This window comes from Oncorhynchus clarkii, chromosome 33, assembly GCF_045791955.1.
Source record: "Oncorhynchus clarkii lewisi isolate Uvic-CL-2024 chromosome 33, UVic_Ocla_1.0, whole genome shotgun sequence".
Taxonomy (NCBI): domain Eukaryota; kingdom Metazoa; phylum Chordata; class Actinopteri; order Salmoniformes; family Salmonidae; genus Oncorhynchus; species Oncorhynchus clarkii.
Genome location: NC_092179.1, coordinates 5,492,874 through 5,520,285, shown reverse-complemented (window position 1 = coordinate 5,520,285; position 27,412 = coordinate 5,492,874). Strand labels below are relative to the sequence as shown.

The 27,412-nt window shown below is 42.9% G+C and overlaps 1 protein-coding gene across 1 annotated transcript in view; it reads right to left on the bottom strand.

The window, feature by feature from the left end:
- Positions 1-291: 291 nt before the first annotated feature.
- Positions 292-27,412, bottom strand: part of LOC139393063 (DENN domain-containing protein 2A-like) — a 48,432-nt gene continuing 21,311 nt past the window's right edge. The window contains exons 11-18 of the mRNA XM_071141401.1: positions 13,020-13,097; positions 12,721-12,861; positions 12,333-12,481; positions 4,722-4,899; positions 4,540-4,581; positions 4,286-4,394; positions 2,509-2,925; positions 292-2,371 (exon numbers count right to left, since the gene is read on the bottom strand). Of these exons, the coding sequence (XP_070997502.1) occupies positions 2,340-2,371; positions 2,509-2,925; positions 4,286-4,394; positions 4,540-4,581; positions 4,722-4,899; positions 12,333-12,481; positions 12,721-12,861; positions 13,020-13,097 (1,146 nt within the window). The 3' untranslated portion in view covers positions 292-2,339. The remainder of the gene's footprint in view (positions 2,372-2,508; positions 2,926-4,285; positions 4,395-4,539; positions 4,582-4,721; positions 4,900-12,332; positions 12,482-12,720; positions 12,862-13,019; positions 13,098-27,412) is intronic.

Genomic DNA, 27,412 nt, shown 5'->3' with positions numbered 1-27,412 from the left:
TATCTCCCAAGCGGGAAACTCACCAACTCTTCCTGCTAGGTTAGCAAGTTGGAATTTTCAGAGTTTCCAACATGACATGAATGCCGCATTAGCTCTGGAGGGGTTTCATGTCCAGGTCCAACACGACAGCTGTATGGACATCCATCAGCTGTCACCATATGGACTCTCCTCTCCTCCTACTCTCCAGAAACATGCCCAGTACAACACCTATCCCCAGCACCTTCCCTTAGCCCAGGTAGCCTGTTGAATATGTAGGCTGACAAACATGCATGCTAGGAATGAGTATGCATCTTCAACTTCATACAGTACATTTTAAGTTGTCCGTTTTTTAGACCCTCAATGTACTTACATTTATTGTACACAACACTGAAATAAACCAAGGAATTCAAGGGAAACAAAAGCTGTTGGTTTTGTCCGCAAATAATTATCCAGTCAGAGGGCAGGTTTCAATCAGTTTGACATCCGCATAGAGTTGTTTTGACGGTATCTGAGGTGGAATTGCGTTAGAGCTGTCAAATCCACAAGCAGTTTATTGCGTTAATTTATTGCAGACTGCCATTGGATGCAATGAAACCACACCTGACTATAATCCGACAAATCCCATACAGCCACTTTACAAATTCAAAAACAAAATGTATATTGATAGGCATAAATCCCCCCCATCCAAATTAACATGACAACATGCATTAGCCTAACATCAATGGTTTGACATTTGAGAGTCATTATTTCGAAGATTGATAGAGCCTTCACTTTCTAGCGCAGTTTTGAACTTCTAACGCAATAGGTATAATAAATAACGGAGTGGTTTGTGACACACAAGAGCAGCCGCTCACGATATGTCAGCTCATACTGCAGTTACACCTCCAACACCACCAATACATTTGCCATGCGGATATCGGTCAATGCTGGCTAACGTTCAATCTGATTGCATTCTGGCCAGAGTCTCATTCACAACAAGAACAATGGTCAGGGAAACGTATCTGTATTCATCAAATCAGACACACTCATAGCAATTACATTATACATGTTAAAATAAAATGAACTACTGCCCTCATGTGGCCTCAAATGCAGTTTGGATCATTTAGACTGGATAAGTACACTATACAGTACAATACCAGTCTCTCTACAGGCTGTGCTATACAGTCTCCCAGTATACAGGATTCTCTCTGTTGAGTCTATCATGTACACACTGCAGGCTTCATGTGTCCCTGAGGGCATGTCTACACTTGACACTTACATGTGACTTCTGCTATCAGAATATGAGGATCGGATTGAAAAGACAGGTGGTCTGATTGTGTTCAGAGATGGCTACCTTTTCATTATAATGTTGGAGGAAATATGTTTCTAGCGTTTGAGGAACGTGTTTGCTGGCCTCATAAATGCAAGCCAGAACAAAGTGTGGACACAGTAGACACATTTAAATGTAGGTGTAGATGCATGCTATCTTTTAAAAAGCATGTTGACGAGTTAGTCAATAAATTAATAATTAAGTTGGGCTTAATAGGAATAGGGCTAGCCTTTCATTTAAATAGTAGAAAACAGACCATTCAGGCTACATTTATTCCTGTTATAGATTATGGTGATATTAAATACATGAATACTGCTTCCAGTGTTTTGAAGCCCTTGGACACAATTTATCATAGCACACTTTGTTTTATAACATCTGACAGTTTTGACACTCACCATTATATCCTTTATCATTATGTTGGTTGGACCTAGCTAAAAACACAGAGGTCACTTCATTATTCTGTTTTTATTTATGAAGCCTTACTCAATAAAACTACCAATTTACTTAACAGCATTGTTGAAATATGGAAATGCGGATTACAACATTAGATCACAGGGTTGGTTACTGATGGAGACTCCACGTGTATCCATAGAGTTGGGTAAATCTGCCTTTTCCTACCAGGCCCCTATCATGTGGAATAATCATTTGAATGTGCTGTTGTCTCTGGGTCAATTTAGGAGAAAGGCTGGGGATTTTTTTTTATATATAAATGTGTTTGTTTTAGTTTGATTGTTTATATAATATTTTATATTTATTAAATTTGGTGTTCTGTATTGTTACATGTTACATGTGCAAATGAGACCTAGGTCTCAATGCGTTTTTCCCTGGTTAAATACAATTATATAAAATGTAATTATTTATTTGAAATTCCATGATCATAACTCCATGATCAGAATACAAAAACTGCATTAACTGTCAAGTCTAGACATGGCCTCAGTCACAATAAACTCATTGTCAGTTGGTCTCTTGGTTCTTCAGTCATTAATGTGTCCAGTCCCATCTTCATCTGCATGTAGGCTACTGGTTTAACAGATTATCGGTCGAGAGGGGATCACTTTTTGGACAGGAATTTCATTTTATTTCCTGGAGGTAAAAAAACAACAAAAAACATGCCAGCTTTAAGCACAGGTACATACTTAAACAATATGAGCACCAGCTTGTCTTCTCACACTCCATTAACACTCAGTTCATACTCTCCTATGTAATGTTGGAATCCTTACCCAGTCCTTTGAGGAACTTGTTAACCCTGCGATGCTCATTACCATGAATTGAATCCAAATACTCGTGCACCCTCACCTCAAACAGTCCTGTAGAAAAACAAACAAACTTTGTGTTATCTAAAGTTAGACAATAAAGCTTTGAATCTGAACTTTGACCCGTACCTCTCAGTGCCTGTCTGTGGTGCTCTCTCTCCTGGATGAACAGTCCAAACATCTGTGTCTCCATGAAGACCTCCAGGAACTGTCTCATACTCTTAGACGAGACAGACTTACGGAAGGACTCGCGTTGGAAAGAAGAAGGGATGGGGGAGGAGGCCTCAACCTCCCTTTGGGTGATGAAGAGTGGATAGTGGCTGACGAGTTCTACAAAGAAACGCACAAAGGCCTCGGACACAACGGTGCTGAGGTGGCCAGAGTCTGTGTGAGAGAGTGAGAGAGAGAGTCAAAATTGCTACAGTCCAAACACTGGTCTGTCTCCCTCAAACAAATGATCTCGAGGGTCTAAAAAGTTACTCCAGTTCCGAGATGGACCCGGGGATGTCCTCCACGGACCCTACCTGAATAAATAAACATGGAGACCCGGTCCAAATGGCACTGAGGACAACTAGACCCAGCCCTGTATAGACCCGGTCAGGCCCAGACCTGATCTGAGCCATCCAAGTGAGGGAACCAGAGGAAAAGTCCATTTTTAGCGACAATAAAACTTATATTAATTGCCTGGTGTTTATTTGCTTATATCACTAAACACAACAGGCACTTAGAGACACGCTTCTATTTGAGCCAGGCATCTATATCCTTAATGCACACAGGTTTAGCAAATTTGCATACTTAATTGTTTCATTCCAGAATTTTAATCAATCTAGCACCATGCTCTACTAACTGAGCCACAGAGGACTAATATTTGCTGCACTAATGCATTTACACATGGTCACATTTCTTTTGTCTTAGTATGCCTCTATTTCGAGAAGGAAAAATAAGGTTCCTTGCCAGAATAATTATTCTCCTCTTTGACTGTGCATTTCAGCAGTTCTTACTTGCCGGCATTTATTTGAAAGAGGCGTTTATTTGCTGAAATGTGTGCTATTGCCCGGCTATTCAAAGGGACAGTCGGCTATTTGAGACTCAGCGTTTAATTCAAGTTAAGGTAGGCTATTAACTTAAGCTGTTAATGCACAAGCCGAGAGCCGAGGGAGAGAGGAATTCTAGCAGCAGGCGGGGGAGGCACTGTGCATGCAGTGTGTGTAAGTAGCGTGAGGTGCAGGCAGCTTGGAGGAGGAAGAGAGACAGCAGCAACCAAGCTGAATCACACTAGTTACTAACTTCTAGCTGCTAACTTCTAGGTTATTTATCATCAATCTGATTCCATAGTAACTGTTTTGACTGCGTCAAACCCAGAAGAAAAGCTACGTAACCTAGCTAGCAGGGTAGGCTAACTGAGGCTGCTCTTTCCCCATCCTACACAATTACAACAACTCCATTCATAGTATTAAGTAGCAGCCTACCTGTTGGCTCTTGGTCATTGTAGCCTATCCTTTTCTCATTAACTTTAATAACGTCATTTTAGTTCATCTTCCATTGATCTCCTAACTTGTTTGCCACGGCACACAGAGCCAGAGGCTAGTGCCATATTATGCCGCTGCTCAGGTTTTTCACAAAAATGGCATGTGTAGCTTGTTGTTGTTGTCGTCGGCCAATCACAAGTAATCAAAGGAGTCAATTTTCTCTCTGGTTCTCTACTGCAGCAGTTGCGCGGGTTATCACAACAGTATAATTGTACCATTAGGACCGTCTCCTCCTCGCTCTGACGCCAGTTCTCTTCTCCTCTCCAGGACTGTCTCTAGGGCTGACTGGAGTTTAGAAGGCAGGATAGTGTCCTCATCATCCAGCTGACATGGGAATTCAAGAGAAATACAGTATACATGATTAGCTAAATATCATAGACTTAGATTAAGTGTACTCAATGAAGCTGCATTTGAGTCCAGAACTAGGCTAAATTTGTGTCTTTCAGGGTAATCAGTGAAGAAAGAGTACCTGTCTGAGGAAGCGACTGTTTCCAAGGTCAACCACCAGAACCTGGAGAGTAGGGAAGGCAGACAGGGTGTGTGAGTCCTTGCCATCAAACTTTCTTGTGGATTACAGAACCCCAAAACATATCTACAGTACATATATTCTCCTGTTTAGTTTCGACCACCAGACTGGGGTTGTATTCTCACCTCCTCTAGGGGTAGCTCTGTGAGCTGAGGGAGGGAGCTGGACAGTAGCCCTACGATGAAGGGGGTGGGGGTACACACTATGTCCAGCATGGCAGGGGGCAGTACGGGGATGTAGGTGTGCTGCCAGGTGAACGGGTAGAGTAGAGCCACCACCGCATGGCAGCACTGAGACAGAGTACTGCAGAGAAGAGAAATGGTAAGTGATTCAAGTTCAAACAGTTAGCTAGTTATCCTCCAATTTGAATCACAACAGGTTTGATGATATACTTGCTGTATTCTTTGCTGCACACTAAAACAGGGTCATTAAATGGGTACTGAACATTCTGATTTGGCCTAGTTTTTTGCTTGCTCATTAAGAAATGCAGCGGCCACGACCGTAGCCAAATGAAAGTTGTCTTTGGGGTTTGGTTTAATGTGGGTGACCTCGTGTGTGTGTGTGTGTGGCAAGCGTTTGTACATTCACTGTGCCAAAACAGTACAGAGTTATCTAGAAGGGTGAAAGACTAACTTTAAACAGTCTAACCTGTCTTGAAGTTGCCTAGGTTAGACAACTTATTTTGCCAATTAGCTTCAGTCTGCTGGTATGTGACCGTGGCAGAGTTGGTTTGACCTTGGACGTCTAGCTCCAAGGCAAGTTAGGGACCATCAATAAATTACACAATGTAAACAGTTGCACACCTTTAAGTTGTCTCATTAATAGCCCTTTACTACAGTGGGCTAAATCAGGGTCACACAGTGTTTCTTGGTAGTCTTAAACAAATCTACTTTGAATCAAAAGCATACCTCACACACATAGTTCTGGGCTTAAAAAAAGGAAAACACCTGTACCATGTCAGATGTAGAGTTGATTTGTATTCTATTTTTTGTTTTCATTCCAATATTACACTATAGACTGAACTATAACAAAACTGTTTGAAATAGAAACACCAGATTTTTAAAAATAATGTTTATTATTTTGGTCATTTCAATGCAGGAAAGGGCTACATGCTTTCAATATTTGTATATGCATTTTTTAAATTGATATTTGGTTTGAGGTTAAGTCATTGAAATCTGGAGCTATTGACATTGAAAAATATTGTCCCATGTACATTGTGTAATGTACTGATGGTCCGTAACTAGCCCCGTATGGATTATGTCAAACCAAATTGACCATGGGCAATACGTTCGGGTCGCATGCAGCTGCGTTGCAAATTGATGATTAAATTGGGTGCTGCGGGCATGTGAGCAGGATTGGGAAAAAACAGCCCCAAATAAACTTTTATGGTTACCCTTCATTCTGTGACAATTTTTTTCTCTCCTAAATATCTCGCAAATCTGTTTTATATATTTAAACTTTTTAGTCAATTTTGACACTAAAATACATTTTAATGACTCATATTGATGACACATAGGCCATTTTGTACCAGAGAAGATGTTTATTGCCATCAGTTGCTCTTTAAAAAGTTTGTATGAGTATTTTCACCACTAGTAAGAAAGTGTGGTGTCAAATATTTATTTATTGTAGCTGGGAAACACTGCTGAAGTTCTATCAACACGTTGCCTGTAGTACTTGCACTACAAAAACTCGACCATTGTTACTTTCCCTTCCAGGATGGCTACAAGGCCCTCCCCTGCCCACCCTTCGGCAAATCAGATCACGACTCCATTCTGCTCCGGCCTTCCTATAGGCAGAATCTCGAACAGGAAGTACCCGTGCTAAGGTCTATTCAACGCTGGTCTGACCAGCATTCGCGGAAAACCGAAAGTGTGAACCACAGCATTTAACCACGGCAAGTTGACTGGGAATATGGATGAATACAAACAGTGTAATTATTCCCTCCGTAAGACAATCAAACAGGCATTACGTCAGTACAGAGACAAAATGGAGTCATAATTCAACAGCTCAGATATGTGGCAGGGTCTACAGACAATCACGGATTACAAATTGAAAACCAGCTGCGTAGTAGACACCGACGTCTTGCTCCCATGACAAGCTGAACACCTTCGTCTGCTTTGAGGATAACAGTGCCACCGACGTGGTCCGCTACCAAGAACTTTGGGCTCTCGTTCTCCATGGCCGACGTGAGTAAGGCATTTAAGCGTATTAACCCTTGCTTGGCTGCCATCCAGACAGTATGCCTAGCCACATCCTCAGAGCATGTGCAGACCAGCAGGCTGGAGTCTTTACAGACATATTCAATCTCTCCCTACCCCAGTCTGCTGTCCCCACTTGCTTCAAGATGTCCACCATTGTTCCTGTACCCAAGAAAGCAAAGGTAACTTAACTAAATGACTATCGCCCTGTAGCACTCACTTCTGTCATCATGATGTGCTTTGAGAGACTAGTTAAGGATCATATCACCTCCACCTTACCTGACACCCTAGACCCACTTCAATTTGCATACCGCCCCAATAGATCCACAGAGGATGCAATCACCATTGCACTGCACACTGCCCTATCCCATCTGGACAAGAGGAATACCTATGTAAGAATGCTGTCATTGACTACAGCTCAACAGTCAACACCATAGTACCCTCCAAGTTCATCATTAAGCTCGGGACCTGGGTCTGAACCTTTCCAGGTACAGGTACAGATCCTCAACACGTGGGCCCCACAAGGGTGCATGCTCAGCACCCTCCTGTACTCCCTGTTCACCCATGACTGCATGGCCAAGCTCACCTCTAACTCAATCATCAAGTTTGCAGACGATACCACAGTAGTAAGCTTGATTACCAACAATGACGAGACAGCCTAAAGGGAGGAGGTCAGAGACCTGGTGGTGCCAGGACATAAACCTCTCCCTCAATGTGAGCAAGACAAAGGAGCTGAACGTGGACTACAGGAAAAGGAGGGCTGAACAGGCCCCCATTAATATCGACAGGACTGTAGTGGAGCGGGTCGAGAGTTTCAAGTTCCTTGTTGTCCACATCACCAACTAACTATCATGGTCAAAACACACCAAGACAGTCGTGAAGAGGGCCCACAACATATTTGTCATGGGTCCCCAGATCCTCAAAAAGTTATACAGCTGCACCATCAAGAGCATTCTGACCATTTGCGTCGCCGCCTGGTATGGCAACTGCTCAGCATCTGACCGTAAGGCACTACAGAGGGTAGTGCGTACATCCCAGTACATTACTATGGCCAAGCTTCCTGCTATCCAGGACCTATATACTAGGCGGTGTCACAGGAAAGCCCAAAAAAGGATCAAAGACTCCAGTCACCCAAGTCATAGACTGTTTTCTCTGCTACGGCATGGCAAGTGGTACCGGAGTGCCAAGTTTAGGTCCAAAAGGCTCCTTAACAGCTTCTACCCCCAAGCCATGAAGACTGATGAACAATTAATCAAATGGCCACCCTGACAATTTACATTGACACCCCCTTTGTTTTTACACTGCTGCTCCTCACCGTTTATTATCTACACATAGTCACTTTACCCCTACCTACATGTACAAATGACCTTGACTAATCTGTTCCCGTGCACATTGACTCGGTACCGGTACCCCCTGTATATAGCCCTATTTATTGTGTTACTTTTGCTTTTTTACTTTAGTTAATATTTTCTTAAGGGCTTGCAAGTAAGCATTTCAAGGGAAGGTGGTTGTATTCTAGTGAATGTGAGAAATAAAATTTGATTAGCCACTTTAATTATGTTTACATACTGGGTTACTCATTTCATATGTATTTACTGTTCTCTGCTGTATTTTAGTCAATGCCACTCAAACATTGCTCATCCTAGTATTTACAGTGCCATGCAAAAAGTATTAATCCGTCTTGGCATTTTCCTTATTTTGTTGCATTACAACCTGTAATTTAAATGGATTTTATTTGGATTTCATGTAATGGACACAAAATAGTCCAAATTGGTGAAGTGAAAAAAAGTACTTAAAAAAAATTTCAAACCTGGAAAGTGGTGCACGCATTGATGCGTGTATTCACCCCCTTTGCTATGAACCCCTAAATAGGATCTTGTGCAACCAATTACCTTCAGAAGTCACATTATTAGTTCAATAAAGTCCAAAGAAAACAATAAGCAAACACATTTGTTGTTCGCCAAAAGGCGTTTGGGAGACTCCCTAAACATATGGAAGAAGGTACTCTAGTCAGATGAGACTAATATTGAGCTTTTTGGCCATCAAGGAAAACGCTATGTCTGGCGCAAACCCAACACCTCTCATCACCCCCCGAGAATACCATCCCCACAGTGAAGCATGGTGGTGGCAGCATCATGCTGTGGGGATGTTTTTCATCGGCAGGGACTGGGAAACTGGTCAGAATTGAAGGAATGATGGGATGGCGCTAAATAGAGGGAAATTCTTGAGGGATACCCGTTTCAGTCTTCCAGATATTTGAGACTGGGAAAGAGGTTCACCTTCCAGCAGGTCAATGACCCTAAGCATACTGCTAAAGCAACACTCAAGATGTTTATTTGGAAACATTTAAATGTCTTGGATTGGCCTAGTCAAAGCCCAGACCTCAATCCAATTGAGAGTCTGTCGTATGACTTAAAGATTGATGTACACCAGCAGAACCTATCAAACTTGAAGGAGCTGGAGCAGTATTGCCTTAAAGAATGGGCAAAAATCCCAGTGGCTAGATGTGCCAAGCTTATAGAGACATACCCCAAGAGACTTGCAGCTGTAATTGTAAAGAAAGGTGGATCTACAAAGTATTGACTTTGGGGGTGAATAGTTATGCATGCTCAAGTTCAGTTTTTTTGTCTTATTGTGGGGAGAACAAGTATTTGATACACTGCCGATTTTGCAGGTTTTCCTACTTACAAAGCATGTAGAGGTCTGTAATTGTTATCATAGGTACACTTCAACGGTGAGAGACGGAATCTAAAACAAAAATCCAGAAAATCACATTGTATGATTTTTAAGTAATTCATTACCATTTTATTGCATGACATAAGTATTTGATCACCTACCAACCAGTAAAAATTCCGGCTCTCACAGACCTGTTAGTATTTCTTTAAGAAGCCCTCCTGTTCTCCACTCATTACCTGTATTAACTGTACCTGTTTGAACTCGTTACCTGTATAAAAGACACCCGTCCACACACTCAATCAAACAGACTCCAACCTCTCCACAATGGCCAAGACCAGAGAGCTGTGTAAGGACATCAGGGATAAAATTATAGACCTGCACAAGGCTGGGATGGGCTACAGGACAATAGGCAAGCAGCTTGGTGAGAAGGCAACAACTGTTGGCGCAATTATTAGAAAATGGAAGAAGTTCAAGATGAAGGTCAATCACCCTCGGTCTGGTGCTCCATGCAAGATCTCAAATCGTGGGGCATCAATGATCATGAGGAAGGTGAGGGATCAGCCCAAAACTACACGGCAGGACCTGGTCAATGACCTGAAGAGAGCTGGGACCACAGTCTCAAAGAAAACCATTAGTAACACACTATGCCGTCATGGATTAAAATCCTACAGCGCACGCAAGGTCCCCCTGCTCAAGCCAGCGCATGTCCAGGCCCATCTGAAGTTTGCCAATGACCATCTGGATGATCCAGAGGAGGAATGGGAGAAGGTCATGTGGTCTGATGAGACAAAAATAGAGCTTTTTGGTCTAAACTCCACTCGCCGTGTTTGGAGGAAGAAGAAGGATGAGTACAACCCCAAGAATACCATCCCAACCGTGAAGCATGGAGGTGGAAACATCATTCTTTGGGGATGCTTTTCTGCAAAGGGGACAGGACGACTGCACCGTATTGAGGGGAGGATGGATGGGGCCATGTATCGCGAGATCTTGGCCAACAACCTCCTTCCCTCAGTAAGAGCATTGAAGATGGGTCGTGGCTGGGTCTTCCAGCATGACAATGACCCAAAACACACAGCCAGGGCAACTAAGGAGTGGCTCCGTAAGAAGCATCTCAAGGTCCTGGAGTGGCCTAGCCAGTCTCCAGACCTGAACACAATAGATAATCTTTGGAGGGAGCTGAAAGTCCATATTGCCCAGCGAGAGCCCCGAAACCTGAAGGATCTGGAGAAGGTCTGTATGGAGGAGTGGGCCAAAATCCCTGCTGCAGTGTGTGCAAACCTGGTCAAGAACTACAGGAAACGTATGATCTCTGTAATTGCAAACAAAGGTTTCTGTACCAAATATTAAGTTCTGCTTTTCTGATGTATCAAATACTTATGTCAAGCAAAAAAATGCAAATTAATTACTTAAAAATCATACAATGTGATTTTCTGGATTTTTTGAAGTGTAACTATGATAAAAATTACAGACCTCTACATGCTTTGTAAGTAGGAAAACCTGCAAGATCGGCAGTGTATCAAATACTTGTTCTCCCCACTGTATTTCTTAATTCCATTCTTTTACTTTTAGATGTGTGTGTATTGTTGTGAATTGTTAGATACTACTGCACTGTTGGAGCTAGGAACACAAACATTTCTCTACACCTGCAATAGCATCTTCTAAATATGTGTATGTAACCAATGACATTTCATTTGATTTGATTTTGAGCGGATGGTCAGGGGGCCTGAACATAATTACAAATAATTTGTCAACTGGAAATTAACCACAAGTAGCCCAAGCAGATATAACATTTGACTAAAACCCAATCATTTCAAACGTACTTACATTTGTATACGATCACGTGCACTGAGTATACAAAACACCTGCTCTTTCCATTCCAGTTGAATCCAGGTGAAAGCTATGATCCTTTATTGATGGCACTTGTTAAATCCACTTCAAACAGTGTAGATGAAGTGGAGAAGACAGGTGAAAGAAGGATTTTTAAGCCCTGAGACGGATTGTGTATATATGCCTTTCAAATGGTGTGTGGGCAAGACAAACCAGGCGCAACAGTTTGTGTCAAGAACTGTAACCCTACTGGGTTTTTAATGCTCAACAGTTTCCCGTGTGTATCAAGAATGGTCCACCACCCAAAGAACATCCAGCCAACTTGACAACTGTGGGAAGCATTGGATTCAACATGGGCCAACATCCTTGTGGAACACTTTCGACACCTTGTACAGTCCATGCCCCGATGAATTGTGTCTGTTCTGAGGGCAAACAAAAATATGGTGTGGGTGTGTGTGTGCAATGTATGGTATACTCAGTGTATATCTCTCTATTATGCGTGGGAATACTGTGGAACAGATTTTCTCAAATAAAATTACTTCAAGCTGATTTGCTTTTATTTTTTAGTCTTTTATGTCCATCAATGTAAAATGTTCTACCATAATCACCCGTGGACTGCCAGTTGGGGAACCCAGCTCTAGGACAACTATGTCATTCCATTCTGCATACCTCTTCTCTACTACACTGACCCCAGTGACCCTATTAATCTCTGGCTCTCACAGGCTATTTCCAAAGAGAAATAAACAGTTTCTAAAAGGGACAGAATCAACACAACAGCAGGCATCACTCATTATCTCCCTGTCACATTGAAGAAAAACATTTGAACCATGAGGCTGAGCCACTATTTTATTTTCTCTGTTTATTCTGTCTTGTGTTTTTCCTCTCAGCTATAAAATCCACAGTCCCAGCTTCACTACCCTCTTTGGGGATGCTTTGAAATAAAATTGTCAAATAATACCTCAAATTGTTTTGATTTCTACTTATTAATTTTGCCATACAGTAGCTGGGTAGCCTATCAGGCTAATGGCATCACACCTGAGTTTGTCTGCAGTGAAGATGACCCTACGTTCCAGCAGTAGAGAACCAAAGACCCTGAGTAGCAGACGCAGACTCAGACAGGAGAAGAGACACTCAAAGTCCACATGCTCCAGACGAGAGTCAGACGGGCGACATAGCTCCATTACCTGAGACAGGTGGATTGGTGGGTGAAAGAAGGGGGGAGCGAGAAACAGACAGGGAGTGACATGGAAAGAAAGATAATGAGAAGAGGAGAGAGAGACAAAGTGAATGGAGAGTGAGACATATTTTACTAAGTAATACAAAACTGATGCAGTATAGAACACTTCAACTCAAACACTTTGCATGGCATCTGTATGTAATATTATTGGAAGTCTTCTTTGGAGACGTAAAATCAAGGAGCTACCTCAGTACCAGATCCGGGCAGGAAGGTTTTAATGGTGATGGGTCTGCCAGGAGCAGGGAACGGAGCTTCCATAATGGCCCTCATGAAGGGCTGGACCAGGGCTGGAGACAGGGCTCTCCTCCTCTCCACCTCATCCAGGACCTGACACACACACACACGGCAGGACAGAGAGATCAGCAGGTAGCCTAGAGGTTAGAGAGATGGGCCAGCAATGGAAGAGTTGCCAGCACGAATCCTGGGCTTGATGGGAAACAGGATGAGAGGTGGCAACCAGGAGGCTGAAGTACAGTACACTATACCTTGGAGAAGAGGTGGAAGCATCCCAGGTGGCTGACGATGCAGTAGACTTCAGGGAGACGCTTTCCTTTCCCACTGGGCTGGGAGACGAGAGGAGGATATTTTAATGCTTTGTCATAGCCCCTCTAGGAAAAACTAAGCCGTGTCCCTGCTGTAAAACCCCCAGCATCTACAGAGAACCGTTTGGATCTGAAGAAACCCTTTTGGAAGAGAAGAATTCTTTGTAAGGCAAAGGTTTCTACCTAGAGCCTTTAACATCATATGAGCTGTTTTTGTAGGAAAGGGTTCTTTGATGATTCTTTGAAGGCACAATGGATTCTTTGGAAAGCAAGAAGGGTTCTACATAGAACCATATATCATATTTCCCCGCATACTCTCTATTGCATGACCGAAAAGATCTTCTGGACATCAGAATAGCTATCACTAACCTCCATTTGGAGGAAGACTTCTACTTCACTGAGTCGGAGGCGAATTACATATTGATTATCGCGGCCCAATTCTCTGACACTCGAAGAAGGAGGAGACAACACGACAGAGGCCTGAGTGCGGGATACCTGATGAGACTACTTTGGTGAGTGGATAAATCGCCTGTACCCTCCGTTCTATTGCCGAATGTACAATCACTTGAGAATCAACTGCATGAGCTCAATTCGAGACTATCCTAGCAAAGTGTTTTTCAGAGTCGTAGCTGAAAAAGGACATGGTAAATATAAATCTAGATGCTAATTCTATACATCGGCAGGACAGAACGGCTGCATCTGGGAAGTTCAAGAGGGTGTGTGTGTCACTTTGTTAACAGCAACTGGTGCAATATTAAGGTGTCTGGAAGTTCTGCTCGCCTGAGTTAGAATATCTCATGATAAGCTGTAGACCACACTATTTACCAAAGAGTTCATCTATATTTTTCGTAGCCTTTGTCATAACTCTCCTGTGACGATCTGAATTATCAGGTTACAGTGGGTCCGCTCTACAGCATGCTCTCTCGTAGAGGGGGAGAGCAGGAAGTCTGCTGTTTTATGACAATCATAAAATACGCTGCCTCTATGCTCTGTAGTATTCGAGATTGGAATGTAAACTGTGGAACACAGAAAGAAGACCCTTGGACATCAATAGTTTGAACAAGTAAACAATATTGGGCACTTAAGGGACAGTCATGATGAGTTTGTTTCATTTGGCAATCTCATGATGGACAGGAAACACTCATTACTGTGTCTTTGGTTGTGTACACTTCTTAATTATGTGGTTTACATCGAAATATTGTGAAACGTATGTTATTAAACATTAAACTATTTGTGAAAAGATGTAATATGATGTTAACCTTCTAAATGAGAGCATGGATTTTCATATAAAGTTGAACTTGTCAGTGGCCACACCCCCATGAGCCAGACAATACATCAGGCATCAAGAGACACCCTTTTCTACTCTAGAGTATAAAACCACCCATGATGAAATGTACATTTCATGTCAAAGGGACACACGATAAGCCGGATGTCTCAAATGGTGTAGAAGACCAGAAAATATGTTGAAATGGTTAAGAACTACAACGCTGTAGGCCCAGGAGACCAGACAGTGTGTAGTGTTGGCTACATGGCTGGAAATGGTTAAACTCTGAGACTATCAATCACTACAGAGAAATAACAAATTCTATACATAGAATTACTAGTCTGCAGCTGGAAATGACGTAAATCTAGTATGAGAATACTGACAACCACGAAAGCATCTATTCTATGCAACAACCATCTGTACGCCTGACATATCCATTACAACAGACAGTATCCAGAGCTGCTGAGAAAGTGACAACTACGAAAGACATTGTGACTCTCCAGCAGATGGACTGGCGATTCCAACAGAGAAGACAGTGCAGTAATATCTAACAAGTCATAGCCAACAAATTACACAACATATTACCAATACACACAAATCTAAGTAGGAATGAATTAAGGCCATATACATATGGATGATCATGGTCAGAGAGGAACGGACTAAGATACAGTAGAATAGTATAGAAAACAGTACATACACATGAGATGAGTAAACATTAAGTGACTAAGATACCGTAGAATAGTATAGAATACAGTAGATACACATATGAGATGAGTTATGCCAGATATGTAAACATGATTAGTGACTAGTGTTCCATTCCTTACAGTGGCCAGTGATTCCTAGTCTATGCCTATAGGCAGCAGCCTCTAATGTGCTAGAGATGGCTGTTTAACAGTCTGATTGTCTTGAGGGAAGCTGTTTTTCAGTCTCTCGGTCCCAGTTTTGATGCACCTGTACTGACCTTGTCTTCTGGATGATTGCGGGGTGAACAGGCAGTGGCTCGGGTGGTTGATGTCCTTGATGATCTTTTTGGCTTTCTGTGACATCAGGTGCTGTAGGTGTCCGGGAGGGCGGGTAGTTTGCACCACTCTCTCTCTCCAGAGAGACCTTGCGGTTGTGGGCGGTGCAGTTACCATAAAAGGCGGTGATACAGGCCGACAGGGGGCTTTCAATTGTGCATCTGTAAACATTTGTGAGGGTTTTAGGTGACAAGCCAAATTTTAGCCTCCTGAGGTTGAACAGACTCTGTTGCGCCTTTACCACACTGTCTGTGTGGGTGGTCAATTTCAGTTTGTCAGTGATGTATATGCCAAGGAACTTGAAGCTTTCCACCTCCACTGGGATCCCATCAATGTATATTGGGGTGTACGCCCTCTGCTGTTTCCTGAAGTCCACGACCATCTCCTTTGTTTTGTTGACGTTGAGTGAGAGGTTGTTATCCAGGCACCACACTCCGAGCCCTGTCTCGTCATCATTGCTAACCAAGCCTACCACTGTTGTGTCGTCTGCAAACTTGGGTTCACAGGGAGTACAGGAGGGGGCTGTGCACGCACCCTTGTTAGGACCCAGTGTTGAGGATCAGCAGAGGTGATGTTTCCTACCTTCACCACCTGGAGGCAGCCCATCAGGAAGTCCAGGACTCAGTTGCACTAGGCGGGGTTCAGACCCAGGGCCTCAAGCTTAATGATGAGTTGAGGGTACTATGGCGTTGAATGCTGAGCTGTAGTCAATGAACAGCATTCTTACATAGGTATTCATCTTGTCCAGATGTGATAGGGCAGTGTGCAGAGCGATGCTGATTGCATCGTCTGTGGATCTATTGGGGCGGCAAATTTAAGTGGGTCTAGGGTGGCAGGTAAGGTAGAGTTGATATGATCCTTGACTAGTCTCTCAAAGCATTTCATGATGACAGAGGTGAGTGCTATGGGGCGATAGTCATTAAATTCAGTTACCTTTGCCTTCTAGCGTACAGGAACAATGGTGACCATCTTGAAACATGTAGGGACAGCAGACAGGGATAGGGAGAGATTGAATATGCCCGTAGACAAACCAGACAGCTGGTCTGCGCATGCTCGGAGGACGCGGCTGGGGATGCCGTCTGGGCCGGCAGCCTTGCGAGGGTTAACACGTTTAAATGTTTTACTCACGTCGGGCACGGAGAAGGAGAGCCCACAGTCCTTGGTAGCGGGCTGCGTCAGTGGCACTGTGTTATCCTCAAAGCGTGCAAAGAATGTGTTTAGCCTGTCCGGTAGCAAGACGGCGGTCTCGGCGAAGTGTCTGATTTTCCTTTTGTAGTCCGTGATAGTCTGTAGTCCCTGCCACACACTTTTCGTGTCGGAGCTGTTGAATTGCGAATTTGGTTGAATTTCTCTATACTGACGTTTAGCTTGTTTCCCTTGTAGAGTGAATAACTACTCTGTTTATATTCTGCCATATTACCAGTCGCCTTGCCCTGGTTAAATGCGGTGGTTCTCGCTTTCAGTTTCGTGCGAATGCTACCATCTAACCACGGTTTCTGGTTAGGGTAGGTTTTAATAGTCACAGTGGGTACTACATCTTCTATACACTTCCTTATGAACTCAGTCACCGTATCCGTGTATGCGTCTAGGTTCTTTTCGCAAGTTACTCGGAACATATCCCAGTCCATGTGATCAAAACAATCCTGAAGCGTGGATTCCGATTGGTCAGACCAGCGTTGAATAGCACGAAGCACGGGGACTTCCCGTTTGAGTTTCTGAATATAGGACGGGAGGAGCAAGATGGAGTCGTGGTCAGATTTGCCGAAAGAAGGGCGGGTGAAAGCCTTGTCTTAATGGCGCAAGTATGACCTTTGATATGTTGATATAACTTTTTGGATAAAAAGAGTGCCCAAATTAAGCTGCCTGCTACTCAGGCCCATAAGCTAGGGTATGCATATATAATTATTAGTTTTGGATTGAAAACACTCTAAAGTTTCCAAAACTGTTAAAATAATGTATGTGAGTATAACAGAACTGATATGGCTGGCGAAAACCAGAGGAAAATCCAACCCGGAAGTACTATTATTTTGAAAGGCTGTTTTTCCATTGAAAGCCTATCCACCATACAAAGACTTAGGACCCAGTTCACGATCTCTATGGCTTCCTTAACATGTGACGAGTCTTTAGGCATTGTTTCAGGCTTTTACTCTGAAAAATGAGGGAGATACACCGCTTTCAATGAGAGGACAGTCGAAATTTCCAGACATGAACCAAGCACATGATCGGGAGCGCGCATTTCTTGTTTACCTTTTCCATTGACGAAGCTTTTGTCCGGTTGAAATATTATTGATTATTTATGACAAAAACAACCTGAGGATTGATTTTAAACATCATTTGTTTCTACTATCTTTTATTGTACTTTTTTGAATTTTCATCTTGGTTTTGAGAGCGTGCATTGTGCCACAATGCACCAACAAAATGGAGGTAATTTGGACATAAAGATGAACTTTATCGAACAAAACAAACATTTGTTGTCTAACATGGAAACCTTGGAGTGCCACCAGATGAAGATCAAAGGTAAGTGATTAATATTAATGCTATTTCTGACTTTTGTGACACTCTTCTTGGTTGGAAAATGGATGTATGGGTTTCTGTGGCTAGGAGCTGACCTAACATAATCGTAAAGTGTGCTTTCGCTGTAAAGACTTTTTGAAATCTGACACAGCGGTTGCATTAACTTCTTGACGCTACCCATCCCTTAAGCGGTATATTTTTTTCATCAGCAACCGCTGAATAGCATAGCGCCACAGTCAAATAATATGACAACAATATTCATATTCATTAAATCACAAGTGCAATATTGCAAAACACAGTTTAGCCTTTTGTTAATCCACCGGTCGTCTCAGATTTTGAAATTATGCTTTACAGCGAAAGCAATCCAAGCGTTTGTGTAAGTTTATCGATCGCATGACAAAACATTAAGTACACTTAGTATCAGGTAGCTTGGTCTCGAAAATCAGAAAAGCAATCAAATTAATTGTTTACCTTTGATCTTCGGATGTTTTCACTCACGAGACTCCCAGTTACACAACAAATGTTCCTTTTGTTCCATAAAGATTATTTTTATATCCAAAATATATAACTTTTGTTTGTTGCGTTATGTTCAGAAATCCACAGGAAAGAGCGATCACGACAACGCAGACGAAAATTCAAAATAATAACCATAATGTCCACAGAAACATGTCAAACGTTTTTTATAATCATTCCTCAGGTTGTTTTTAAAATATATATTCGATAATGTATCAACCGGGAGTGTAGGTTTTTCAATAGGACAGGGAGAAACAATGGCCGCTTTACTCTGTTGCGCAAAACTCACTCTGAGAGCCCCCACCTATCCACTTACGCAATGTGATCTTTCTAGCTCATTTTTCAAAATAAAAGCCTGAAACTATGTCTAAAGACTTTTGACACCTTAGGGAAGCCATAGAAAAATCTGGTTGATATCCCTTTAAATGGAGGATAGGCATGCATAGGAACAGAGAGGTTTCAAAATAAGAGGCACTTCCTGATTGGATTTTCCTCCGGTTTTCACCTGCAATATCAGTTCTGTTATACTCACAGACAATATTTTGACAGTTTTGGAAACGTTAGAGTGTTTTCTATCCTAATCTGACAATTATATGCATATTCTCGTTTCTGGGGCTGAGAAATAGGCAGTTTAAAATGGGTATGTTTTTTAGCCAAAAACGAAAATACTGCCCCCTACACGCAAAAGGTTAAGGAGAAGTTTATCTGTATTCGTATGTTTAACACATGTATCTTTTATCAATGTTTATGATGAGTATTTCTGTTATTTGATGTGGCTCTCTGCACTTTCACTGGATGTTTGTTTGAGACAATGCATTTCTGAACATAAAACACCAATTTCAAATGAGGTTTTTGGACAAAAATATAAACTTTATCGAACAAAACACACCTTTATTGTGTAACATGAAGTCCTGTGAGTGCCATCTGATGAAGATCACCAAATTAATCACTATTTCTGACATTGTGAGCCCTCTCCTTGGCTGGAAAATGGCTGTATGGTTTTCTGTGACTAGGTGCTGACCTAACAAAATCGTTTGGTGTGCTTTCGCCGTAAAGCCTATTTGAAATCGGACACTGTGGCTGGATTTACAAGAAGTTTATCTTTAAAATGGTGTATAATACTTGTATGTTTGAGGAATTTTAATTATGGGATTTCTGATGTTTTGAATTTGTCTCCCTGAAATTTCACTGGCTGTTGTCGAGTTGGGAGGCTAGCGACCCACTTGTACCAGAGAGGTTAAAATCCCCAGATACAATAAATGCAGCCTCAGGATATGTGGTTTCCAGTTTGCATAATGTCCAGTGAAGTTCGAGGGCCATTGAGGTTTCGGCTTGAAGTGGGATGTAAGCGGCCGTGGCGATGACGGAGGAGAAATCCCTTGGGAGATCATACTGTCTGCATTTAATTGTGAGGTATTCTAGGTCAGGTGAACAACAAGACTTGAGTTTCTGTATGTTCCTAGAAATACACCATGAGTCGTTAATCATGAAGCATACCCCTCCACCCTTCTGCTTCCCGGGGGGAGATATTTATTCCTGTCTGCGTGATGTACTGAGAATCGTGCTGGCTTTTTGTTTTGGGTCGGCCTCTGGAATAAGTTAAATTGCTCTGGGGAGAGTGAACGAAGGATCTGCTCCAGGGAAGTCGTATTCCTGGTCATAATGCTGGAAGAACAGGTGAGTTACCGCCGCTCTAATATCCAATAGTTCTTCCCGGCTGTATGTGATGACAAAACATTTCCTGAGTTAATAAATGTCATTTTTTTTAACGTAAAATAAACAAAATACAGCAAAGTTTCTTAAGAGCTAGTCACGATGCTGCCATCTGTCGGCGTCAAAACACTTACGAAAACAAGACAATGCTCACTCAGAGGCGGTGCTCCTAGTGGCCAGTGACATTAATGCAAGAAAACTGAAATCTGTTTTACCTAATTTCTACCACCTATTCCACACACAGAGACACATACAAAGCTCTTCCTCGCCCTTCATTTGGCAAATCTGACCATCACTCTATCCTCCTGATACCTAATTACAAGCAACAACCCATGGATTACAGCCAATATCATCACTGAGCTACAGGCTAGAGCTGCTTCTTTCAATGAGCGGGACACTAATCCGGACGCTTTTAAGAAATCCCGCTACGCCCTCCGACAAACCATAAAAACAGGAAAAGTTTCATTACAAGACCAAGATCAAATCCTACTACACCGGCTCGGACACTCGTCGGATGTGAAACGTTCACTTTAGCCTCTTAAGGTGGTAGCCACCAATCTGGAAAAAGTCAGTTTGGGAGGATGAAAGCAGCAGTAGTTAGGCATCTGCTCAGATAATACCCCAGTGCAGTGTAGGGTGCCCAGGTATATCCAAGTAGGCCTCAAAAGTTTCAGCAGACCTGTTTTGTATGTTTCCTTAACTCTATATGTAATATTGCACTATTGTCCAATGTGTTCACAGAAAGATGAAAGGAAGGTAAATGGAGACAAAAATCCACACAACTTTTCAGCTACAAACACAGATCAGACAAAAAAAGAAGTGCTTGCCACCATCTTGAAATGAGTGTGTCCAGTGAAGGGGATGATGACACCTTTCCTCTCGCAAAGATTGTTTCTGATTTCATTGATCCTCAACTTGTGGCCCAGACACTTTATTTAGGATAAATTGAGTTAGCCTTGAGTTAGCAACCAGCTTAGTTCTGAAGGATTTGTTGTCATAGAAATGTACCTGGCTAAAAGGTGAGCCACTTTCGTATGACCAGTTATCCTTAATTGAACTAAGCACTGACAAAAAAGTTACCACTAACTCCTCAAACCCAGTACATAATATACCCCTATGGTCACCAGCAAAAACACAACAAAGACTGTTCACCAGCCTATGCTGTTTTTTTCAGCAGGGTTAACAAGAAACCGGTACATCTTTCATTCATGCTGGGAAAAGCGAGTCGCTCCCTTGAAGCAGACTACCATTCTCACGGCTGCTGTGTTGGCGGTTCAAGTCGACAGAATGTTGAGGAAATAGTTGTCACTTCAACTGGGACAGTCAAGGTTTTGGACATTGAAAGTGAGAAGAGACGATTTCACAACTTTGTGGCTAACCAAGTAGCAGCCTTAAGAGAAGCCACAAAAGTGTCTTAGTGGAGATATATCAGCATCAAGTAGAATCCTGCTTATGAGGCTTCCAGAGGGTTGTAGGCTGACAGCTTTCTGGCTTGTAAAAGATGGATAGAGGGCCCAGACTTTCTCTTAAAGTCAGAGGAGGAATGGCCAAAGCCTGATTTGGACCCCCATTCAATCCCGTCAGATGATCCAGAGATTAAAAGGCCTCAGTTGCTTGGTTTCTTAAACTCAGAGATACTCTTCTATAGCTCAGAAGGAAAATAAAAAATACTAAATACTGACCTCTGCTGGTGACTCCCAAGTACAGTCAGTCGAAGTAGAAACAGAAGGTCAGAGCTGCATTGGGTGGTCTATTACTCTTTAGTTTCAGTCAGAGAGAAAGATTCCTACAGCGCATTCACAAGCAGCTGGGACATGCTGGAAGAAACCACATTATCTGCACTTCTAAAGAAGTATTGTATCATGAGGGCCAACTCTGCCTGCAGAAAAGTTATTTCTGATCGTGTCATCTGACGGCATCACCACGGGAAGTTTGGAGAACAGAATATGGCAGATTTGCCACAATAAAGAATTGTTGTCCTGACATTCCTCCTTTCACAAATGTGGGGCTTTTGTATTTATTATGGATTCCCATTAGCTGCTGCCAAGGAGATGTCTGTCCATAATAAAGCACTGCTCTAACTTCTTAACAGCACTATCAGCAAGGCAGGTTCTACAGGCTCTAGTTGTGTTGCACCTGTACTACTGTTCAGTCAAATGGTCAAGTGCTACAAAGAGGGACTTTGGGAAATTGCAAAAAAAAGAAATGGACTACTACACAGAGCTGTCTGTTTAAACGACTAGCACACAGCTCAGACACCCAATGCATACCTTACAAGACATGCCACCAGAGGTCTCTTCAGTCCACAAGTCCAGAACAGACTATGGGAGTACTACATAGTACTAGTCATTATGACAGTTTAGCGACACAATGGCAGGGATTAAATGAGCAGTGGTTGGGTCATAGATAAGTCAGTCTCAACGCAGCCTATTAATGCTGTGAAAGGATCCAAGAACATACATGATTTGGGTGGATCCCATCCTCATTATAAAACGTGTTTTGGAGATGGCTCCCCTGGCGAACAAACTCCTGGCAACACCGGCCAGTTGGATAATGCCAAATGTCAAGACAGAGATTCATCCAACATGTGAACACCGTCCAGCCACCGGTATAGAAAAGGTAAACATTCTACCATGCGTTACCTGCGTGATCAAGGAAGCCACCCTCAAGCCTATAATCCTCGGCAAGCAAACAATTGCTGCATTGGAACTCTGAGTGATCCAGTTTATCCCAAAACAAAGTGTAGTAGATACAGCTCCTACAGCGCTTTAACCGTTTGTTTACCTCTCCAGAAAAAGAGGGCTCCATTGGAAAACTCGTCTGGGACTAACTTTGTTAGCTTGATCGCTAATGTTAGCAGCTTAGTGGCTCTTTCAAGCAGGCTCTAACCTGTCCTTTAAGCAGGATTCTGGGAAAATAAATAGCGGTCCTAGCTGTAAAAAGCTAACCGTGTTGAGGAATCTGTGCAAAAACAAGTTTGGAATTTATGTTTAACAAAGATGGGTTATATTTTAGTTAAAGTAACAAACCGAGTGTTTCCAGTATACAGTGTTCAGCTGAGCACTCTGATGTCAGTGTCACGACTTCCGCCGAAGTCGTGTCCTCTCCTTGTTCGGGCGGAGCTCGGCGGTCGGCGTCGCCGGTCTCCTAGCCATCATCGATCCACTTTTCATTTTCCATGTGTTTTGTCTTGTTTTTCCTCACACCTTGTTTCAATTCCCTCAATTACTTGTTGTGTATTTAACCCTTTGTTCCCCCCATGTCTTTGTGTGGGATTGTTTATTGTAAGTGCTTGTGCACGTGTTGACTGGTGCGCGACGGGTTTTGTACCCATGTCTTGTTATTTTTATGCCGTTGGTTTTGCTATTAAACTGCTCCGGCTATTACCTAGTTCTGCTCGCCGGCGTCTGACTTCCCTGCTACCAGTTGCGCACCCCTTACAGTCAGATGAATTATTAATATATGGTCAAAAGATATGGTGTCATTTTCACTTGCATGGCAGGCAGAGCAATAAACCTTGAAGTTCGTTATTGGACACCAATTCCTGTATTAATGTTGTGCGAAAGCCATGTGTCGCCAAAGTCAAGTGTCTCACATAAGGTAGTCTCACAAATAATGGTACAAATTTCATTGAAGCTGAAAGAGAGCTCAGAGAAGCACTGGCCGCTCTGGACCACAGCAAGATAGAGTGTCTTGCTATCAAGTGGAATAAAGTGGAACCTCAACACTCCTGCTGGTTTTCATCATCGTGGAATGTGGGAGCGTCTTCTTCGTCTGGTGAGAAAAGTGCTCTACTTTACACCAGGAGAAGGTGGAGACAAGTTCAGTACTTGGCCAATCTATTCTGGAAACAATGGGTGAAGGAGTGCTTACCTTTGTTACAAGAAAGACAAAAGTGGAAAGAACAATGGCGGCGCTGAGGAGAGCATGCGTCTTGTCGGTTCCTGCTCGACTTTGCTTTTCTGTGGCTATATTTGCGTGATTTATTACTTTGTTTGCTCAGAATGTTTGTGATTCTATTTTTACTGCCATTTATTTTCTGTTCATATTCTCATTTTTACTATTTCTTATTGTTGTTGCATTATCGAGAAGGAACAGCCACCCTAGTCATAGACTGTTCTCTCTGCTAGGGCATGGTAAGTGGTACCGGAGCGCCATGTCTAGGTTCAAGAGGCTCCTATATAGCTTCTACCCCCAAGCCATAAGACTCCTGAACAGCTAATCAAATGGCTACCCAGACTATTTGCATTGCCCCCCCCCCCCCCACCCCCTCTGGAACGCTGATGCTACTCTGTTATGCATAGTCACTTTAGTCACTTTAATATATGCATAGTCACTTTAATAACTCTACGTACATCTTTTAATTGTTATTCTTATCACCTAATTTTTTTTTTTTGGGGGGGGGGTATTTTCTTAAAACTGCATTGTTGGTTAAGGGCTTGTAAGTAAGCATTTCACTGTAAGGGCATTTCACCTGTTGTATTCACGCACGTGACATACAATTTGATTTGACATGCAAGTAAGCATTTCATTGGACAATGTACTGTATGCCATGCGTATCTCGTAGATACGACTAATAACATTTGAAACTTGAAACAGAAGATAAGTTTTTCCGTGGGAGACCTGTTCATCATCATGGATCCTACTGCTCCAAGAGGGTCAAGGCTGATTGGAAAGGTGTCGGAAACCTACCCTGACAAGGCGGCTCTAGTCCAGACTCTGAGACTGAAAACCAGAACAGGAGAACTGGACAGACCTGTTACCAAGATCTGTCTAATTCAACAGGGTACAGAGGGACCTGTGAAGAACTCTGACCCACAGAAGAAGGGAAGATTCTCACTCACATTTCACTTTATTGTCTCCTTCTTTTATGTTTTGGTTAATTGTTGGTTGCAATTAGGGGCCGATGTGTTGGAACCAATTTCATCTTGTATTATGGTATTTTGTGGGCATTTACGCTCCTGACCATTAGGGGCAGACAAATGGTGGTGGTAAACACACATCAGATTATCTATAAAGACAGAGAAGTTTGAATGTATGGTGTGTGTGGATGGTGGGAGAGCTCACAGTTCTTAGCACAATCCAACTAAAACTAACGAAAAAGATACCCCAAACAAGATACTAAGGATTACTACAGAATGCCTATTCTTTAAATGGGCCTTCCACACCATCTTAAATAAGCATGCCCCATTCAAAAAATGTAGAACTAGGAATAGATATAGTCCTTGGTTCACTCCAGACCTGTCTGCCCTTGACCAGCACAAAAACATCCTGTGGCGTTCTGCATTATCACCGAACAGCCCTCGTGATATGCAACTTTTCAGGGAAGTTAGGAACAAATATACACAGGCAGTTAGGAAAGCTAAGGCTAGCTTTTTCAAACAGAAATTTGCATCCTGTAGTACTAGCTGGACAAAGTTATGGGACACTGTAAAGTCCATGGAGAATAAGAGCACCTCCTCCCAGCTGCCCACTGCACTGAGGATAGGAGACATTGTCACCACCGATAAATCTACGGTAATCGATCATTTCAATAAGCAGTTTTCTACCCCTACCCCGGCCAACATCTCAGCACCCCCTGCAGCAACTTGCCCAAGCCCCCCCCCCCCCCCCACCACTTCTTCTTCACCCAAATCCAGACAGCTGATGTTCTGAAAGAGCGGCAAAATCTGGATCCCTTCAAATCAGCTGGGCTAGACAATCTGGACCCTCTCTAAAATTATCTTCGAAATTGTTGCAACCCCTATTACTAGCCTATTCAACCTCTCTTTTGTATCGTCTGAGATCCCCAAAGATTGGAAAGCTGCTGCAGTCACCCCCCTCTTCAAAGGGGGAGACACTCTAGACCCAAACTGTTATAGACCTATATCCATCCTGCCCTTCTAAAATCTTCGAAAGCCAAGTTAACAAACAGATCACCGACGATTTCGAATCCCACCGTACCTTCTCCACTATGCAATCTGGTTTCCGAGCTGGTCATGGGTGCACCTCAGCCACGCTCAAGGTCCTAAACGATATCATAACCTCCATTGATAAAAGACAGTACTGTGCAGCCGTCTTCATCGACTTGGCCAAGGCTTTCGACTCTGTCAATCCCCGCATTATTTTCGGCAGACTCAATAGCCTTGGCTTCTCAAATGACTGCCTCACCTGGTTCACCAACTACTTCTCAGATAGCGTTCAGTGTGTCAAATCGGAGGGCCTGTTGTCGGGACCTCTGGCAGTCTCTATGGGGGTGCCACAGGGTCCAAATCTTAGGCCGACTCTTTTCTCTGTGTATATCAATGATGTCGCTCTTGCTGCTGGTGATTCTCTGATCCACCTCTACGCAGATGACACCATTCTGTATACTTCTGGCCTTTCTTTGGACACTGTGCTAACAAACCTTCAACCAGCTTCAATGCCATACAACAATCTTTCTGAGGCCTCCAACTGCTTTTAAATGCAAGTTAAACTAAGTGCATGCTTCTCAACCGATTGCGACCTGCACCCTCCCGCCTGACCAGCATGACTACTCTGGACGGTTCTGACATGTGGACAACTACAAATACCTAGGTGTCTGGTTAGACTGTAAACTCTCCTTCCAGACTCACATTAAGCATCTCCAATCCAAAATTAAATCTAGAATCGGATTCCTATTTCTCAACAAAGCCTCCTTCATTCATGCTGCCAAACATACCCTCGCAATACTGACCATCCTACCGATCCTTGACTTCGGCGATGTCATTTACATTTACAAAATAGCCTCCAATGCTCTACTCAGCAAATTGGATGTAGTCTATCACCAAAGCCCCATATACTACCCACCACTGCAACATGTATGCTCTCGTTGGCTGGCCCTCACTACATACTCGTCGCCAAACCCACTGGCTCCAGGTCATCTATAAGTCTATGCTAGGTAAACCCCCGCTTTATCTCAGCTCACTGGTCATCATAGCAACACCCACCCGTAGCATGCGCTCCAGCAGGCATATTTCACTGGTCACCCCCAAAGCCAATACTTCCTTTAGCCGCCTTTCCTTCCAGTTCTCTGCTGCCAATGACTGGAACGAATTGCAAAAATCACTGAAGCTGGAGTCTTATATCTCCCTCTCTATCTTTAAGCATCAGCTGTCAGAGCAGCTTACTGATCACTGTACCTGTACACAGCCAATCTGTAAATAGCACACCTGGCTACCTCATCCCCATATTGCTACTTATCCCTTTGCTCTTTTGCACCCCAGTGTCTCTACTTGCACATCATCCTTTGCACAACTATCACTCCAGTGTTAATGCTAATTGTAATTATTTCACCTCCATGGCCTATGTATTGC